The sequence below is a fragment of the Physeter macrocephalus genome, chromosome 15, assembly GCF_002837175.3.
Source record: "Physeter macrocephalus isolate SW-GA chromosome 15, ASM283717v5, whole genome shotgun sequence".
Lineage (NCBI taxonomy): Eukaryota > Metazoa > Chordata > Mammalia > Artiodactyla > Physeteridae > Physeter > Physeter macrocephalus.
In genome coordinates this window covers 55,999,343-56,018,850 of record NC_041228.1, presented here as the reverse complement: position 1 = coordinate 56,018,850, position 19,508 = coordinate 55,999,343, and the positions used below count along the sequence as shown (strand labels likewise).

Here is a 19,508-nt window from a genome sequence, read left to right as displayed (position 1 = left end):
AAGAAGAAAATAACTTTATAATAAATGACTCCAAACAAAGAGCAGATAGTGAAATTCTTGAAATACTGTAATAATTCTATAAAGGTATAGGCCTATGGTATGTAGCTGTTGCTGAGCCAATTCAAATGTGCAACTGTTGCACGTTGTTTTTTGAGGCAAAGTGCTGTCTAGGCTCTTCGTTGGCTTCCAAAATAATCACTCCTGAAAACGTGCTGTTGTAATTTGTAATAAAGCTAAACAGGCATAAACGTTGTTCAGGTACCATTCTCTAAGATTTGCTGCTTACCTAGTCACTCCACTTGTATGCCCAGGATTTTGGTCAAAATTACCTGTAGGGGAACATATAGTTAAATATCTACTTACACCAATAACTGATGGGATCCTTTAGCTTGCTGTTTTATATTTAAAAAAGAAAATCAGAAACAAACTTGCTTTGTGAGTGAATCTCAACTGTAGAGTGAGAACTCAACCCTAGCCTTTTGTTTATTGTAAAGTTTTAAAAATCATTAATATGGACAGTTTGGTTCTATCATTTGTTTTCTATTTCCTTTACAAAGATCCCTTGAGGCTCTTAGCTGAGTGTGAGGTCTGTGTGATGGGGCAGTCTGTATCCAAACTGGTAGCTGTTGCTGGCACCCAAATCCATTTCAAGCTTAACGTTAGGCTTTATTGCCCTAGAATTACTTCCGTGTATGGGGATTTTTAACATGTGGCAAATTCTCAATCGGTAATTGCTCAAAGGTCTAGTACAGAGTCTTCACCAAGTATATTCCATAGCTTTTGCTACCTCTGTTCCTAACTGCACAGAACTGAAAGAGGTTCCCTAAGCCTCCAAAACACATTGTGGGATGCAGGCCAACAGTTGGTTCCTCGCTGAGATGGCCTCTACCTTTCAACACTTCATCTGACTCTAGGGGCCAGTGACTTTGCTACCGCTCTGAATGGGTGGAAAGAGCAACTTCCAAACTGATCAAAAGTTGAAAAACTGCTGTAATGTACAAAGTCATTAAACGTTTCCCTTGACCTATCTATGAAGTGCTGTTTTCATGTCACGGCCATGATCAGGGAGGCTATAGTTTTGTACCCAGTAGAGAAAATGGGTTATTGTGGCCAGCTCTGTTTACCAGGGGTCATCCGGTGTTAGTAAAAGTTTCCTGTGATGTCTTTAAGAATAATCAAATTAGGGCTTCCCTGGTGGCGCAGTGGTTGAGAGTCCGCCTGCCGATGCAGGGGACACGAGTTCGTGCCCAGGTCTGGGAGGATCCCACATGCCGCGGAGCGGCTGGGCCCGTGAGCCATGGCCGCTGAGCCTGCGCGTCCGGAGCCTGTGCTCTGCAATGGCAGAGGCCACAACGGTGAGAGGTCCACGTACCGCAAAAAAAAAAAAAAAAAAAAAAAAGGATAATCAAAATCTTTTTCTCAAAATAGAACTAATTTTCTGAAATATCAAAAATTGATATTCATTTGGGGAAAATTAAAATACAGAAAATTATGCTTAAGTCTCACCTCCCCCAATTCTATCATCCAGAAATAAACAGAGTTAACACTTTCTGTGAGCACTTATACTTTCTTCATTTTCTTGGGCAAGTTATTCAATCTTTCACTTTTCCCTCATCTATAAAATGGGAACAAAAATAGTACCTATCCCCTAGGGTTGTTTTGAAGATTTACACAATTATTACCTATAAAACATGTAGCTTAGTGTATGACAATAAACAGTTAATAAACATTTGCTAATATAATCACTATATATACATATTTACAGCTAGTATATATATTATTTCCAAAAATGGGATGAAACTACACATGCTATGTTGTAACCTTTCTTCACTCAGTAATATGTTGAGGTCAACTTTCCATGTCGGTAATTGTAGACCTATGTCTATTACTTTAAATTGCTACGTAATATTCTATTATACAAATGCACTCAAATGTTTTAAAAATCTGTTTTTTTCCTTTATCTTCCTCACCGGTACATCTTTGCAAATTTTCTTACACTAAGTTCCTAGAAGTGGAAAGTGTCAAATAATACACATTTTTTAAAGTAAGTGTTTTTAATAGCTCAGCTTAAGTTATTTTAAACTCTTTTATAGCTCAGCTTAGCTTAAATTAACTAAAAAAAGTAATTTTAATAATCATATTTGATAGACAAATGAGAGAAACCTGGTACGTGGCTGTATGCTTGGTAGTTGTAAGCACTGACTTTGAGGAAGCAGACCTGACCCACTACTTACTAGCTGCATGACCTTGAACAAGGTCTCAACCACTCTGTGCCTCAGTGGCTCTATTGCAAAGCAGGAATTCTTTAAAAGGACCTGCTTTATAGGTTATTGTGAGAATAAAATGGGACTCTGTGTACAATGCACTAAGAATAGTGCCTAGTTCATAGTAGAAGCTCAACAAATATTACTGAACTTTTGTTTACATAGACAGAGTAAAGTAGAAAAGGGAGTAATTATCTACTGAAATTGCTCTTTATGTAACTTAGGAGAAGTGAGAGAAATTTTCACAACTTTCCCCCAAAGAACTATTAAAAACACCTTAATTCATTTTAAATTATTTTTTTTCTCTCCCCTTCATTCCATATAGGTTGTTAACTGATTGATGTGGTTCTGATGCCTTGGCAGCCCATGTAAGCAAACCAAATGCTAAGTCTGTAAACACCTCAAGGTTAAGAAATTTGAACCTAAGGGAACCTAAGGACAACCCATCACAAACAGCCAACTGGGCTTTTCCCAAGAAGGCAACCGCTTAAGCTATAGCCAATCAAGTACTTTCCTTGTTTTGCTTCCAGGTCTTCTCTCTAAGCTCCTATTGGTGGAGGGTTCCTAGCCACTTCCGGTTTGGTGCTACCCAGTTGGAATCTACTTTTGCTCAAATAAACTCTTAAAAATTTTAGTATGCCTCAGTTTATCTTTTAACAACATTGACATAACATCACTGGAGGAAGTGCTTTGATTCGTTTGGTAATAAGGAACCACGTCATCTGAGTGCTCAGGACCTGCTCTTCATAGTGTTGTGGGTCCTGTCAAGTTATTTGCGCTCTGCTTTAAACTCTAAGGCACGAACAGTAAACTCTAAGGCACGAACAGAAAGAAATCTTACCTTTACTTCTGGTGATGCTTGGCAATAGACATAAAAGAAAATTATTTCTTTTGAACACTGAAAAATACCAGCTAAACAAACTTACTCTGCATTGTTCTTTAAATAGGATTTGTTTTCATTTCTAGAACCTACCCTATTAATGTACTTAGGGTAAGCCTGCAGGTGTAAGTTTTAATTAAATTCTTTTTTAAAAATTTAAAATATACCTTGATATATTGGTTCAGCCTTCTTCAGACTCTTTCAGTTAATGTCTTTTACTAATGATGTAGACTATTTAAAAAGAAAATGTAGAATTTGACTTTTGCATTTAAGTGGCTTCCCAGACCAACATAACTTGGTAAAAACAGAAAAGACTCACACTGAATGTCATAAGGGTTTCTACTTTACCAAAAAACGGGAACTACTTGATGTCTTCTTTTAACACAGGAAGATTTCCTTTGTACTTATATAGCCCTGCTCTTGCCAGATCTGCTTGGTCGTGATTGGCAAGTGAGACTGCCAGCAAAGCAGGTTAAAGACCCTGTGGCATCCCGGTCTTTGATCACTAGGCAGGCAGGTAACTCACTGGGCATATTGGGCCCAGCAGCCATCACCTAGCAGTCGTAAGGGAAATGTGGATTTAAGTTGTGTTGTGAATGCCCAGGCTAAAGAAATGGAATGATGCAACCTCTAAGGAGTCTTCTTTGCCCTTCTGGTATAATTCTTAATGAAGCAGAATGGATGATAGAGCAGAGGACCACTCAACATTCATGCATAAGAAAATAATATCAACTACCTTCTTTAGACCTATCCTCAAAGAAAAACATAAAACTCATGAAAATTTTATTTTTTGTTCTCAGTTGACTTCCCTCAACAGGTGTCTGTTCTCCCCTTCTCACCTGGCTCCCCGCTCACTGAATTGTTACTTGTAGGCAGGACCTTTGCTCATTCATCTTTCTTCAGTAGTAATGTTTTTTGAATAAACGACTCCGCCTCTTGAATTTAGATTGTGATTCGTTTGTGTACGTGGTGTCTAACATGTTGTTAATGATTACTGTGAAGAGAGAGTTTTTCTATAATTTTTTCACTATATTCATTGGGATCAATAAAGCTGAGTGGGGGAAATAATTTAGTATTTTTGTGGTTTATGAATCATACTTTTACTTTCCGAGTAAATACTGCAAATAGTGATAGACCCAATTGAATATTTGATGATATTGCCTTTTTTCTACTTCTTTCTACTCTCCAAAAATAGATTTATGTTCCTTTCTGTTCACCTGGAGGTTATTTCAAATACCTTCTCTCCAATTCCCACACACTACCTATGGATGAATAGAGAGTTTGTACCCAAAGGAGGCAAAGATGCTTCAGTTTAGACATTTGCTGGCAGTAGAATGGTCTGACTAAAAGTGATCTCACACACCTCCCAGCCGACTTAGCAAAACAGATATAAATCAGCAGGAAGACGGAGTGGGTCTCTGATGAATCCTGCAGGAACTGTAGATTCAATGAGTTATAAGCACAGTTCCCCAATACACAGAAAACTGAAAGAAGCTTTTTCTTCTGTGCTTTTCTGACTATTCCCTGTGTGCTTTCCACTTAAATGTTTTTGTACTCACATCAACAATTCCAAAATCTAAAATCAACATGAATTCTCTACATGATAAGTACTGAGGGTGCAATTGGAAATGGTAGTTCTAATCTCTGCTCCATGTTACAAGTGGAAATAAATCTTAATCATATTACTATTTCGTGGACTCCCCTGTCTTTTGTGATTTCTGAACGAGAAAATCCCTCGGCTTTCCTGTGGAATCAGGAATTTAACAAGAAATCTGTTAAGTCAGGTATTTAACTATCTCTGGGTTATGCATGTGACTTCCCAGAGAAACAGAGAGGCAGACAGATTTCCTGTTTATAGTTTAACACTCCAGACCTAGCCATTTCAAGAGGAAAGAAGGGAAAGTTAGATGTGACAGCACATTATAGTGGCATCTCGTTGTTTTTCATTGTCTGCAAAATTCCTAGGAAAAGGATTTACCTTGACTAATCTGGGTAAACATCTAACCATCTGTTTATTTTCAGACTCAGCATGGATGGAGCCTCTGTGTGCAGAAGATTGTGGTCAGAATTGGCGAAGTTGTACTCAATCATTCATTTATTTTATTCAGCAAACATTTACAAAGCCTCTTCTAGGAGTCAAACACTGTGGCCTGGAAATTTTTTAAATCAAAATATTTTAAATTAAAAATTTCTTCAGTTGAGCTCTCAGTCTAGAATTGTAGATGTCAATACATTGCTATATTGCAGTGTAACACAGTGGAGGGGGTTATTAAATTCTCCTCCTTTGAGACAGTTCAGAGAAAACAGCATGGGATTGATATCTCTTGAAAGACGATAAAGAATCTATTGGATGGGAAATAAGGTGGGATGGGAAAGGGAAAAAATATAAAATGCTTATCTCTGTCCACATGGAACTTTTAGAAGTTTGGGAAGCGGGCGGCTATAATATTAAAATAGCTGCAAACATCTGCAAATATAATAAGGTTATTTGACTATTAATAGCCAATTATCAATATGTTAGATACAATGATATAAAATTTAGAAATAATTAGGACCTTAGAGAGCAGCCAGATCAGACCCCCTTTTAAAGATGGAGAAACTGGGGCTATGCAATGGTAAATGAGTTACACGAGGTCACCCAGCTGCGGGGAGATGGAACAAGGATCCAAGCCCGTGACTTCAGATGAAGCGTATTATCTATTCTGTTTCCTTTTATTAGTGGAATGTATCAAGAGTGTAATATAATATATTTGACTTTATTCACTCTTTTTTAACAGCTAATCATGTAGGAACCTGATAAATAGAAAAGGTTTTATATACAGTCATTATTTGGAGCACTCTTATACAAAAACAAAAAACTCCAAAACACCTATGTGCTGAATATAAGGATTCATATTTATGTGTTAGGTAAGAATAGACATGATAATATTTTATTTACAAAGCACTGTCACATGCATCATATTTTGTCCCCCCACATCAAATGTGTGGGGTAGCCATTATTGCCCCCATTGTACACATTAGGAAAGTGCAAGTTGGACTTTGTGACAGAATGCCACCCAGGTTCTAAGTAGCAAAGTCAGGGTTCAAAACCCTGTTTTTCTACTACAGTTGCAGGATTCTTGCTATTACACTCCCATTGTTTCTCTAACACATGAAATATCCAATAAATACCTGCACCTTTCCAGATCAGTCAGGTATTTAGTAATAGTCTCTGTGACCTAGCAATTTTCTGGAAGCTTTCATGGATACAAAGTAGCTTAGGATGTATCTTACTTTCAACAGTGTACCATCTGGCTGAGGAAGATGGGACTTGAATAAAATAAAATGTGGCATAATATGAGATAGGTTTTAATAAAAAATGAAAATTTGTACCAGATTTAAGTGCAGTAAGTATTCTTCAGATGCCAAATTACATCAGGGAAATGCAAGCCCTCTGATGATTTATTTCGTAAATCCTAAAATTGAACTCCATCATCAACTTACTCTACATTAATAACTTATTTAATGCAATTTATATGCATTAATGCCGTAATGATGCATTAATAATCTGAAGACCAAGAATAATACTGATGCCAAATGACAGATTGTGAAAAAATTCATGTCTGTCTTGATTTTCAGCAAGGGAGTGATATTATTCGGTCTTCTTCATGGATGTGAAACTTTAGACTTGTCACAGATCCAGTTTTCAATCAAAACCCTTTAACTGCAGACGCATCCATTCTTTGGTGGTGCTGGGATATTCACCTCGCACTACTAGACCAGTTAAAACTGTTGCACAAGTCAGTTACTAAGGGCAGGATTTTATGCTTCATACACAGTGCCAAAATTCCAGCCCTGAAAACTGGGACCTGAGAACTCTGTGTTGCATCATTGATCTTTTTTTTTAATAGACAGCAAAAGGTGAGAAATGCTATTTCAAAATTTAGTCCTGTATTACATTTTCTGAGTAATTTGAACTTACTTTCTAAATTCTGCTGAAAGATGATTTATATTTTGTGAAGGTTTAGCATTATTTTACAGTTTGTTTTCCCTGTTGATCCACACTTTGCTATTTTTACACCTTCATTTTTCCATATGTCGTGGATAATGGCCAATTATGTTGCCTCCTGTGGAAATAACAAAGATAAGAGGTAAACACTGGCTTCCCTTACGAAGGACTTGATTACATCTGAGTTGATGTTTATGGTAGTATTTTCACTACCTGTTGTTATTTAGGGTCACATTGGGGACATTTGGTACTCCTGACTTTGGTGACGTTTTACTCCATTTTAATTGATAACCATGTGCGGAACTACCTTAAATGTTTAACTTTGGGAGACTTTGGCACAGTGGTTCTCAAGCTGGTCACACTGGAATCTCCTGGGTGTTTTAGGAAAAATACTGTTGCTTGGGTCTCACTTATCAATCACCCATAGATTATGACTCAACAAGCCTGTGGTGCAGTCTTCATATTGGGATGTTTAAAAACTTCCAGATGATTCTAATGTGCAGCCATATTTAGAGAGGTACCACTTGGTTTAGAAGAAATCATCCTAAAAGCTAAGCAGCAATGTCTTTTTAGGAAGTCACCAGGTAAATCTTTAGTCAAGAACTAGAAATACTATGGTCAACATGAAACCAAGACTCTCACTAGTAAAATCCAAGTACTATGCTACTTCTAGGCAGTGGGGTGTTAGTAAGTGTTTAAAACCATCTCCTCAAGAAACAGCTCTAATTGGTTGTGTTTTGCCTCTTTCTCTGGTGTAAATATTCCCATCATGGCTGATTTCTTTCTTTCTTTTTTTTTTTTGGCCACGCAGCTTGTGGGATCTTAGTTACTTCATGGACCAGGGGTGAACCTGGGGCCCTCGGCTGTGAAAGTGCAGAGTCCTAAGCACTGTACCGCCAGGGAATTCCCAGCATCATGGCTGATTTCAACCTACCAATGTTTTAACCACCGGCTTGCCAAATTCCTGAAAATCTATCAGCTCTTATGAAACAATTGGAGTTAGCTCCAGCACACCACTGCTGCTAAGAGAACGACTTCCAAGAGAATGACATCAGAGAAGTTATTTACCCGTTTGGGATTAAAGGTATTTATTTAGGCCTTGTTTAGGTTAGAGTAGATAATCATGAATTGCCATCTTAAAAAGTTGCTTAGATTAGCAGAGGTATATAACAATAGTTGTTATATCACTCTATATATACTTCTATGCCTAGAAGTAGCATAGTACTTGGATTTTACTAGTGAGAGTCTTGGCTTCATGTTGACCATAGTATTTCTAGTTCTCGACTAAAGATTTACCTGGTGATTTCTTAAAAAGACATTGCAGCTTTTTGATTGTTTTTACTTTTGTGTAAATAATATTCTTAATGAAGTTAGTCACTTGGTGTGCAAATCAATATCAATAGCTCTGAGATCCTGGAAATTTCTCCTCACTTTGGGATCCCGTGAAGCCCTCATCTATTGGAACATCATGTGCATTACTAGATAAATAATAATAACAAAAGATACTTCTATAATGCTTTTCCTGTGCCATGCACTGTTCAAAGCACTTTACATATATTAACTTATTTATTATTCACACTCCTTGAGGTATGCTCTATTATTGACCTCATTTTTACAGGTAAAAATACTGAGGATCTGAGAGGTGAAGTAACTTGCCCAATGACACACGGCTAGTAAGTAGCAAATTGGAATTTGACCTAGGCAGTCTGACCGCTCTTAACCAGCTTATATCAAAAACAACTAGACAATCACAATTATTTTCTGAGACTCTTTTTGAATACTACAGAACTCTAGTGGTTTTTTTTCCCCCCTCTCCTCTCTCTGGTTGTTAGAAGATCTTTTTCAAATCTAACAATATGTATCACCTGCTGAAATAATTATTTTGTTTTCCTCATTATCAGTGTAATTCCTTTTCCCGTTATGAAAGCAAAAGTACCCATGATTTTTGAATAATAGTGCAATTATATTTATTGAGGAATACTTTTTTATGGTTAGTCATATTACCACAAACCTCTAAAAATCTCACCGTAGCTTTTAAACTCTCCTTTTTTGTGAGTTAATCTAGCTGGAGCCAAAGAAAGAAAACCCCACCCTGGTTACGATGCCTCCCAGATGTATTGGCTGAATGCCAAGAGACGGAGAAGGACCAAGTGCAGCCGAAACAAAATTGTTTGGAAATAACTTCAAACTTGCATGAAATTTCAAGAATCAGACTAATTCAAAGAGAACACATACAGCTTTTATTCAGATTCATCTGTTGTTAAATTTTACCCCGTTTGCTTTATCAATTGCTCTCTTTCTGTATGCATGTGAGTATTGTGTGTCACACACCCAACACTTTTTTCTAAATTTTTTGAGAGTAAATTGTATACTTTATGGCTCATTACTCCAAAAGTTCAGTGTATATTTCCCAAGAATAGGGGGATGGGATTCTCTTACGTAATCACAGTAAACTTCTGTCTAATTTACGACTTATATTCCAATTTGCCAATTAACCTAATATTGTCCTTTGGAGTATTCATTTTATCTCTAGTGCAGGATCCAGTCCGGGATAACTTATTGCATTTAGTCGTCATGTATTTTTAGTATAATTTAATCTGGAACATTTCCATAGAGCCTTTCTTTGTCTTCTATGACACTGACATTTTTGAAGAATTCAATTAAACACCTCTTCCCCCTTTTAAGAGAACATTCCTCACTTGGAATTTGTCTGCTGTTTCCTCATGATTAGATCTAGATAAGGATTCCAGGCCAGAATACTGCATAAGCCATGTTGCTTCCTTCTCAGGGGAACACATTTGAAGGCACATGGTTTTCATCTGCCCTCATTGATCAGGTTAATTTTGATTACTCAGTAAAGAGGTGGTACAGTTTTTCTACTGCGTGGTTACTATTTTTTTCCCTTGTAACTAATAAGCAATCTGTGTGGAGGTATTTTAAGACCAACCTAATATCCTGCTCCTAATCAAAATTTTGCTCTAGCTTTTACCTCCATCGACAATTCTTGCCTGAGCCAATATTGACCATGATGGTTGAAAAAATGACAATTTTTCCAATCCCAGCACCTTTTCCACATTTACCAGTCAGCCTATGGCAGTCTACTGTAAGGAAGATACTTTCTTCTCTCTCTCTCTCCTTCTTCCAGTATGTATTCATGGTTTCTTCTTTGTCTCCCAGTGTTCTATAATTTACAATTTTTCTCTATTATTTTCTTCTCAAATTGTCCCAGTTTTGTCCAGTTGAGAGCACCCTCAAGCTGACTCTGATATTTTGGTGACATATCTCTATTATTTTGGGGGAGAGCTTCCTTAATTTCTGGCATAAAAAGATATTTCAGGCTTACGTTGTACCTACCCTGCTCTCACATCAGAATCAGCCATTTCTCCAAGGAACCATCATTCTTTTTAGTGGAGAATATATTAAGACACCAAGATCTGAGTGCTGGGTGTACTCATGCCTACTGAGATGTCTTTGCTTGTAAGCTTTTAAGGTAGATAGAGCTAAGAAATATATGCATGTGTATACACATCCCATGCATATGAATTTACATCTATTCCAGTCCATTTGCACACAGTTCTTTCTTGCCTTCCCTCTGTCATATTTGTATGTGCCTTCTTCCAGAAGGAAAATTCTAGCTCCTAACAACATCAAAATGTATTCTCATTTGCTCAATCATGTGATATATCTGAAATAGTTTTGTTCCCTGGGCAGAGTGGTCCCCTATTCCTGCCTGTCAAAAATCAGCTGGACCCAGTAATTCAATGCCTAGTTAATATTCAAAAGAAAAGGAACTCATGTTTCCACAAACAGCCTTATACAAGAATGTTTATAGCAGCTTTATTTATAGAAGGCGAAAACTGGAAATAACTCAATTATCTTAAGAGAAGAAGGGATAAGTAAACTGTGATATATTCATGCAATGGAATACTACTCAGCAATAAAAAGGAACAAATTAATGTTGCATGCAACAATATGGATGAATTTCCAAAACATTATGCTGACTTTAAAAAGGCAAACAGAAAAGAACACATAATGTATGATCCGATTTATACGAAGTTTGAGAACAGGCAAAACTAGTCTACAGTGATAGAAACTAAATCACTACTTGCTTTTGTTGGAGCTGGGACAGGGCAGGACATTGACTGGGAAGGAGTGTGAGAAAACATTCTGGGATTAGGGAAATGTACTATATCTTGATCAGGATGCGAATTATATGGATGCATACATTTGTCACAACTCTATCTTTAATATCTGTTCATTTCACTGTCTGTAAATTAACCCTCAGTTGTTTTTTTTTTTTTTGCGGTACGCGGGCCTCTCACTGCTGTGGCCTCTCCCATTGCGGAGCACAGGCTCTGGACGCACAAGCTCAGCGGCCATGGCTCACGGGCCTAGCCGCTCCAGGACATGTGGGATCCTCCCGGGCCGGGGCACGAACCCGTGTCCCCTGCATCGGCAGGCGGACTCTCAACCATTGCACCACCAGGGAAGCCCTAACCCTCAGTTTTTAAATTGGTTGTAGTAGCAGCTGCCCTTTTTAGCTGAAGCTAGAACTCCTCATTGTAAAACAACTCCTTCTTCTAGTCTGCTTCACTTCTGATCCTCTAAACCCATTACTCTCCTGGTGCCTGATGCATTTGAGTTTGCTACCCCAATCAATATATTTACTTCCTTTTACTATCATTTCAAATATTTAAAATACAACATAAGTTAGAACTTCACAGATAATTAAATGACATTATCCATTCTTTAGGTCTGACCAATATACACACTTTAATCTTTAATACAGTAATGACGTGCATACACATTGAAAATGTTTAAATAACACTGAAATTTAGATTAATCCTCAGTTTAGGCCTTTGCTGATCTGATCTAGTAAGACAAAAGCGAAAACAAACGAAGTGCAGGGTAGTCAGGCCTCGCCAATGGAAATAGCTGATTTCCAACATCAAATGATCAAATATCACTTCAATGAGGAAACAACTTTCTCAGACCTTCTCATAAATTCTGGTGCAGACCACGTCCTTCATCTTACATTCCTTAAAAGAAAGAGAGATTAATTGAATATCTAAAACTCAAACTAGGTGACAGCAAATTTGTAATAATAACAGACATTATAAGCAATCTCATAAGATTAAACTCAGAAAGAAATACAATATCAGTATGTCAGTCTCCAGGAATTTGCAATCATGACCATTGAAACAGAGGAAACAGTTTTAAAGCTGATCTAAGTTACAGCAGAGGTATATTTTTTAAGTGGCAAGTTTTCATGCATAATTGGCACAGATTTAAATCTACTAAAACAGTAGTTTTCAAAACTATTTGCACATCTGCATTATCTGGGGAACATTTAAAAATGCTGATGGCTCCTCCTCCCCCAAGAGATGTGCATTCAGTTGATCTGTATTGGGGCCCCCATACTGGTATTTACTCCCCATGTAAATCTGCTGTGGAGCTAATGATAAAGCTCCTCTGTACTAAAGAAAAGAATGTTCAAAGAACTACATAAATCTATCTATAGTCAATGTGTGTGTTTATTAGTAAGAACAGAACCTTAGACTTAAAAAAATTGTTAGAGGTCATCTCATATAACCTTTGCCATCATTTTTATTTGCCAACTACAAAAGGTCTCCAATGGCCTCAGCTTGAGTTGTTGACATGTTTTAGTCCAAGTTACTATGGATTCTTGAAAACAAAATGCTTAGCTATCTACAAATATTCTACAATTGACTGGGGATGTGCTTTGCTTTTAAAACTTAGATTTGCTTTTCTCCTTGTGTGTCTAAACTAATGAGGTTTATCCATACTATTTTTAAAAAATCATTTTTAGGTGTTGTTATTTCTAAAATAACAAATGGGTTGTATCATTTCTAAATTCTTGAATCTGAGCCTGAAGTACCTGTAGATGAGTCTTTATAGTTCAAAGATCACCCAAACATTAACTCTAACTTTATTCTTAGCCATTCTTATCCATCTGTATTGCAAAGAAAAGAGACTATTTTGAAAATTATGTAACCCTTTTCTCTATTTAAATATTTATGTATTTAGAGTAAAATTACTCTTACCACTACCATTTTTCCGTCCACCAACTTTCTCTTTATTGTTGTCTCTTTGCCATCCCATTTCTGTACTTGATTCAACGAGCCTCTTGCCAAAGTTACAACGCTCTGCAAAGATAGGTTTACATAACTGACTTGCTTGGACATTGGTTGATTAAAGAAGCAGTTCATTCAGTACTGAATCATTTTCATAACAGATGTTTTATGAGGCACATTCATTTTCAACAGAAGGGAGTGGTCTACCCTTTTGAATACTAGCAGGAGTAATCTTCTCTCCCAAAGTAGTAGATTGCACCAAATTTGAAGAGAAACAATTAAGTTTACCTTTGTTTTTCTATTGTCAGCTGTGGTTTCTTCAAATTCCTGGCCTAGCTTGAAGGAGATCTCTGTATCTTTAAAGGTACTTTCAGTTCTTATTGTTATAATATCCCCTTTTTTGCTGATGATCACTCTTGGTTTGGCCAAATTTCCCAGTTTTCTGGTGGCTAATCCCACACCTGAAAATCAAGATACTGTTAGAATTTTGTTGACCAAGAGAACCTCTACCTAAAAGGACTATGGGTGGCCATATTTTATGCTCAGCTGTGCCTCAGCTGTGTAGATGGCAGGTAATATCACTTACTGCTAAGGACCTTCTCCCATGTTTCATCACCTAATGGAAACACATGTCCATGGCCTTGAATATTTTAAGTTTTGTTATTACAAAAGTAATGCCTGCAGATTTTAAAGCTAAAAGTGTTTAGCTTAAATAGTGCAAGTCATCTATTTTTACCACATCCAAACCGATGTTCCATTAAAAACTACTAATTATAGTTTTGTATGGATCATTCCAGACATTTTAGTTTGTACGCCTAAATATTGTAGATATATTTTTAAAATGAGACTATGACTTATACATGCTATTCTATGATTTTTTTCCCTCAGTAATATATTATGGATATGGAAAAGAATTCCCCCCATATCCTTGATAGAAGCTCATTTCTGAAATTTTGCTGTAGCCCCTAAAATGATCTGTACCATTACAAATGATCATAGATAAGTAAAATAATTTTTAAAAAATTTTCTGCATTTGAAAACAAAACAAAATTAGACTCTTAAGTATTATTACTATATTACCCAAGATTATAGAAATACATGGAAAAATAGAAATGTCAAATGAGAGAGATACATGAAGAAAATCTAGTTATATATAAATATACATATATTTACATTTATATATACATAAAGAAGTGTGAAGAGTTAGAGCCAATAAAGGATTGTGAACTATACTCTTTCTTCTAATTCTGATTAATCTTTTTTATTTGATATGATTCAGGACAATGCTTTTCAAACTAAACCTCTGAGACTAAGAATCTACATTTTACCAACACCCCCAGGTGTCCTTATGTACTCTAAAATTTGAAAATGACACAATTAGGTAGTCTTTCATCGAGACTTTCCTATATTGTATTTTGCTTCTTCCTCAGCTATAAAGTGAAGTCCATAAATTTAACCAATCTTATGGTATGGATCTATTCCCATACGTTCCCATAGTTTTCGAGACAACACAACATGATTTTGCTCATTTTATCTAAAAATAGAACCCTTCTTATATGCTTTCGGAACAGGTAAAATTACAAGTACTTTGATGAGCATAGCGATCTGAGGTCATTGGCTTCACTCTCTACTTATTTATACAGCTCTGGAAATTTTCCAAATACTCTTCACACCTTTGTGCTCATATCTATGGAAAATTCCCTAGAAATAGCAGCAAATAAAGTTGCTATACTAATGACTAGACTTTCCATCTCCATCCACTGTTCCAACTCCAGGAAAGCCTGATGTTAGTGTAACTGAGTTTGAGTTCACTGCCACAACACCCTTCTTTTTCTCTCAGTAACTTTCCTAGACTGTGAATATCCTGCTTTATGAAGCATTCACTTTTTACAAACTCTTTATCCACATAGTTATGTAATAACAGACAACCTAGAGGTAGAGACAGAAAAATTTTGGTTAAGCTAAGCATCAAAATTTTAAATAGAGGTTTTCCATTAACTTTAGTATATTCAACTCTTTATTTCATGAGCACTTTAGCTGTTGTAAATCTAACTTTCAGGAAAGCCAGAAAATAGGTTGACTAAGCTTCTAAGGTTTCTTTCCTCCAGGTTTGGAACGAAAACCCTATTGATATGAAACTGCCTTTGAAATCAGTGGGCACTCTAATGCATTTAAGCAGCTCTTATCTGAGTTAAAATCTATTAAAATTGCCACAAATAAAATGCAAATAAATTATCTGATTGACACAACAGAAGATTAATCCCAGAAGAGGATTGTACTTCAACCTGTGCAAACTCCTATACTCCTGGAAAAGGAGTTAGAAGGAAATAGTCATGCATCTTTCTCAAAAAGGATCCTCTCCATTAGAACAACAGAGAACATTTCTTACCCAGAGCTTTCATGTAATCATCAAAGTTCTCACTGGAGACAAGTTTCCAGGTGCCTAAGAATTTGTTGCTCATTGTGATGGATGAGAATTCAGCACAGTGGTAAGTGAGATTCAGGAGACTCAAATGAGATGCTGAAGCCTCAGAAGATTCTTTTCAAAGATGTCCACAGCATGTGACTCTCACAGAGACCCAATGGGGAAAAGCAGTGTCAGGACTGGGCAATGAATGGCTCTTCAATCATCCACTGGGACAAAAGAGAACCTCACATAATGTCTCCTTCAGTCTCCAAAAATGTTTATAAAAATCAATGACAGTACTATTTGAACCTTCAAAAAAATTTTGGTTGCTCTTACATTTTTAAGACGTGCTTAGGTCCTTAATGCTTTGGAAAAGAGTCCATCAGTTGAGTCCTATACGAAATTAAATTATATGAGCATGAATGAATGAATGAATGTGTGTGTGTGTGTGTGTGTGTGTGTATTTAGGCATCTTGTTCACTCTCAATCCTGAGTCTGCACAATTAAGAATTCTTATTGAAAGAGAATAAAGAGACGAAAAAATGTCCATGAGTATTGTGATAACTGCCTCAAATATGTTGTGGGAGAGAAATGCAAGGGAGCAGTGTGAGGAAGTATTCATAGGTAAGGGAGGCTTGGCATAGTTGGCATATCCAAGGCAGTCAGAGTAGGCAGACAATACGGTCAGTCTATTACAGCAGAACACAGAAATTGCTTTCATGGGTGAACAAAAAGTAGCACTATAACACGCTCTTTGACCACAGCAAAGATTTTCATCTTAAAAAAACCTTAGTTCCAAATTAAGCAGGTTCTTGGTTAATACAACAACATTGAGTTTAAGTCCTTTAAAATAAATCTACAATTTTAGAAAGGATTTTCTACAAAAATAATATTAATATATATTGAGATCTCAATAGTCACTGTGCTAAGTGCATAATATAGATTATTTCATTTGATTCTCTCAACAACTCCAAGAGTAAGGCATTATTATTACATCCATTTTACCAATGAGAACACTTGAGCTTGGGGAGGTTAGGTAACTTCTGTCCAAAACTTGAATAACGTGAGGTAGGATTTGAACCTGGTATTTTTTCTCAGTGCATAGATGTTAGACCATTGCCTTACACTGCTCCTGCTCTAACATGTGTGCTGGAGGCCCTGGCCAAAGATCAGGCAATACTGACATCACCATGGATAGAGACATTCATTCTTTGCTCAAAAAGCAAGAGAAATGAAACTCAAGAGATGAGGCATCTAGGTTATATGATACATCAAAGTCCCAGTCTTTGACCAATAGGAGCAAATATGAAACCACTTTGAACATAAGTGTTACTCTTGGGAATACCAAGTTGATGCCATAACCTTTCCTAGAAGTTTTTCTACATTGACATTAATCCTGGCCTTGAGACAACTGATATTACCAGGTTTTATACATTTATTACACAGTTTGGCACTCTTCACAATAATGAAAATAACCCATTATCGATTTACCCATAGCACGTAGAATCACTGACCTCTAGGCCTCAGGTTACCAATGCCATAGCTGCACCATAACCATTGCAATTATGCGGTTAGGGTCCAAGTTGGGTAAAAAATGTAGAATTATACACAGTGAGCCCAAGCGTCATCTTAAATTACTTGTGCCTGTATAACTCAAGATGGGAATGAAATAGTGACTAGAAAAATTCCTCAGTTAACTAGCTAACCCAATACTAGACCCAGGAGAATGTAACTGGAGAGAGTACATTGTACTGGGATACAAGATACAGCTATGAAAGAAAGGGCTGTTGATTAGTAGAATATGTTATTTTCCAAAACACTTAATAAAAATGAATAATGCTATGACTGTGTCTTCAAAAATTTAGGTATTCTGCCTAAACCTATGAAGGACCTTCAAACTTTCCCGATTGAGCTGAGCCCTTGTATCTGGAGGGATTCATTCAGGAAAGCTGTGTGAATTTTCAGCAGAACTTGTTTTGCACATAAGAATAGCAGTGGAGCTTAAAATATAAACATTGAGCTATATATTGGCTTTGAAGCAATTTTAGACAAAGAAAAAATTTTATATTTTAGGATTGTCAACAATGTACCTGACTTCTGGAATTGGCCAAGATGAAATTCTGAGGCCCATGTATGAGTCAAAGGCACAGATCAAAGCAATGAGAGAAGATACTGGCTTGAGACTTTTAAGTCACTCCTAGATAAGAAAGTCATCAATATCCTACTGAGAAAGGATTGATAATAAATATCAGAACCACATTATAATTAGACATATACATTTACACTTGAACTAAATGTTTGTAAAATGGACATTGTCTCTCTACAGTGTGAGTTCATCTTTCAGTGATTTATTGCCTATATAAATTCTCAAGATAAAATAAGCTACTAGAATGATACACTGAAAAGAAAATCCAGAAGTCCAAACAAAATGGATAAGTAAAGCTTGCTCTATATAAAATGTCCTTACATATTGTCATCAAGCACCATATCCAATTGTATATTTGAAAAGTGATAATCATCCTGTAGTGCAAGAACAAAGAATTCATGATCCTCCACTTAATACCGAAGATGTGACTCCATTTATTCCATTCATTTAACTGCAAAAGCATTGAGAGCCTACTAAGGGCTAGGCACACTTCAAGGTGCTGGTTAAACATCATTGAACAAGATTCCATGCCCTCAAGGAACTTATATTCTATTCATGACTTGATAAAGACTTCAAGAAAGAAATTTTAATTCTAGTGAGTCTGAAATTATCTGTAAAATAGAAATATTGTGATAATAATTGGTGCAGAAAAGTCACATAATATAATACTAGAAAAAATAACCCCAAAATGATCATTTAAAAAAATTGAGAAAATAGAAATAAATCTTAGAATTTTCACTTCCTCATGATAGATGAGGAAAGTAAACTAACTTTCCAACTGTGACATCTAAAAAATGGACAAAATTATTAAAAATTTCTTCAAGAGATCAGAGAGATAAAAAAGGCAGAGAAAAATTAAGGGTCTAAGATTTGGGCAAAAAAGGAAAACCAGGGAAACAGGCCCAACAATTAAGGCTGCTGCCCTTATGGCGATCTATGAATTCTGCAAGAGGCCAATGAGAGGCAAAATCTGAGGGACATTTATGACATTGTTTCAGGGTTAGGGGAACAATGAAGGAGAGTCCTGGTTAATCATATTTTAGTTTGGGACTTTGAAAGGCTGCAATACAGGAGGAAAGATGAACTGGAAATAGACCTGGCTAATACCAATTCAACTCTTAAAATTAGTTTACTGTGATCTGGGACAGCTAGTGAACTTGGCTACCAGTAAGAGACAAACATAAACTCTCTGCATAAGAAGATAATGTCACTCTAGTATTAAATTTATTTCTACAAATTTTCATCCACATCACTAATCAAAAATAAATAGAACAAAAAGAGACAGAAAAATATGCTCAAAAAGAAACAACAAACAACAGAAATAGATAATCAATAAGGCAGATGTTAATAAAATAAAAACAAACATATTATAGAAAATATCAAAACTAAAAGTTTTAAAAAGACTAATAAAATTGACAAACTCTTATCAAGATGGATTTAAAAATAGAGAAGGCAAAAGTTATTGATTGCAAGTATAAAAAAGGTATATCAATATATCCTAGAGTTATTAAAAAGATCATAATATAATGAACTACTTCATGCCAATAAATTTGAAAAATTTTTTAAAAATTATAAATTCCTTAGAACACAATTTACCAAAAATGATACAAGATGAAGTAAAAGTGTGAATATTCCCAAATCCATTAATATTTAATCTATAAATAAATTTTCTCCCACAGAGATACTCCAGGCCTCTAGGCTCCACCCATGAATTCATACAAATATTTA

General features: G+C 36.1%; 1 protein-coding gene across 1 annotated transcript; it reads right to left on the bottom strand.

Annotated features, from left to right (window-relative positions):
- Positions 1-11,766: 11,766 nt before the first annotated feature.
- LOC102973898 (myelin P2 protein) lies at positions 11,767-15,725 on the bottom strand. The gene is made up of 4 exons (XM_007125349.2): positions 15,617-15,725; positions 13,516-13,688; positions 13,198-13,299; positions 11,767-12,171 (listed from the first exon to the last, which is right to left on the bottom strand). Exons 1-4 carry the CDS (start codon positions 15,687-15,689, stop codon positions 12,121-12,123), a joined length of 399 nt encoding a protein of 132 aa, XP_007125411.1. The 5' UTR covers positions 15,690-15,725; the 3' UTR covers positions 11,767-12,120.
- Between the last annotated feature and the right edge of the window lie 3,783 nt (positions 15,726-19,508).

Coding starts and splice junctions, on each gene's coding strand:
- LOC102973898 (XM_007125349.2), bottom strand. CDS start 15,689: ATGAGCAACAAATTCTTAGGCACCTGGAAACTTGTCTCCAGTGAGAAC. Junction 13,300..13,515: donor CTGACAATAGAAAAACAAAG/GTAAACTTAATT, acceptor CTATCTTTGCAG/AGCGTTGTAACTTTGGCAAG. Junction 12,172..13,197: donor TGGACGGAAAAATGGTAGTG/GTAAGAGTAATT, acceptor CTTTCTTTTAAG/GAATGTAAGATGAAGGACGT.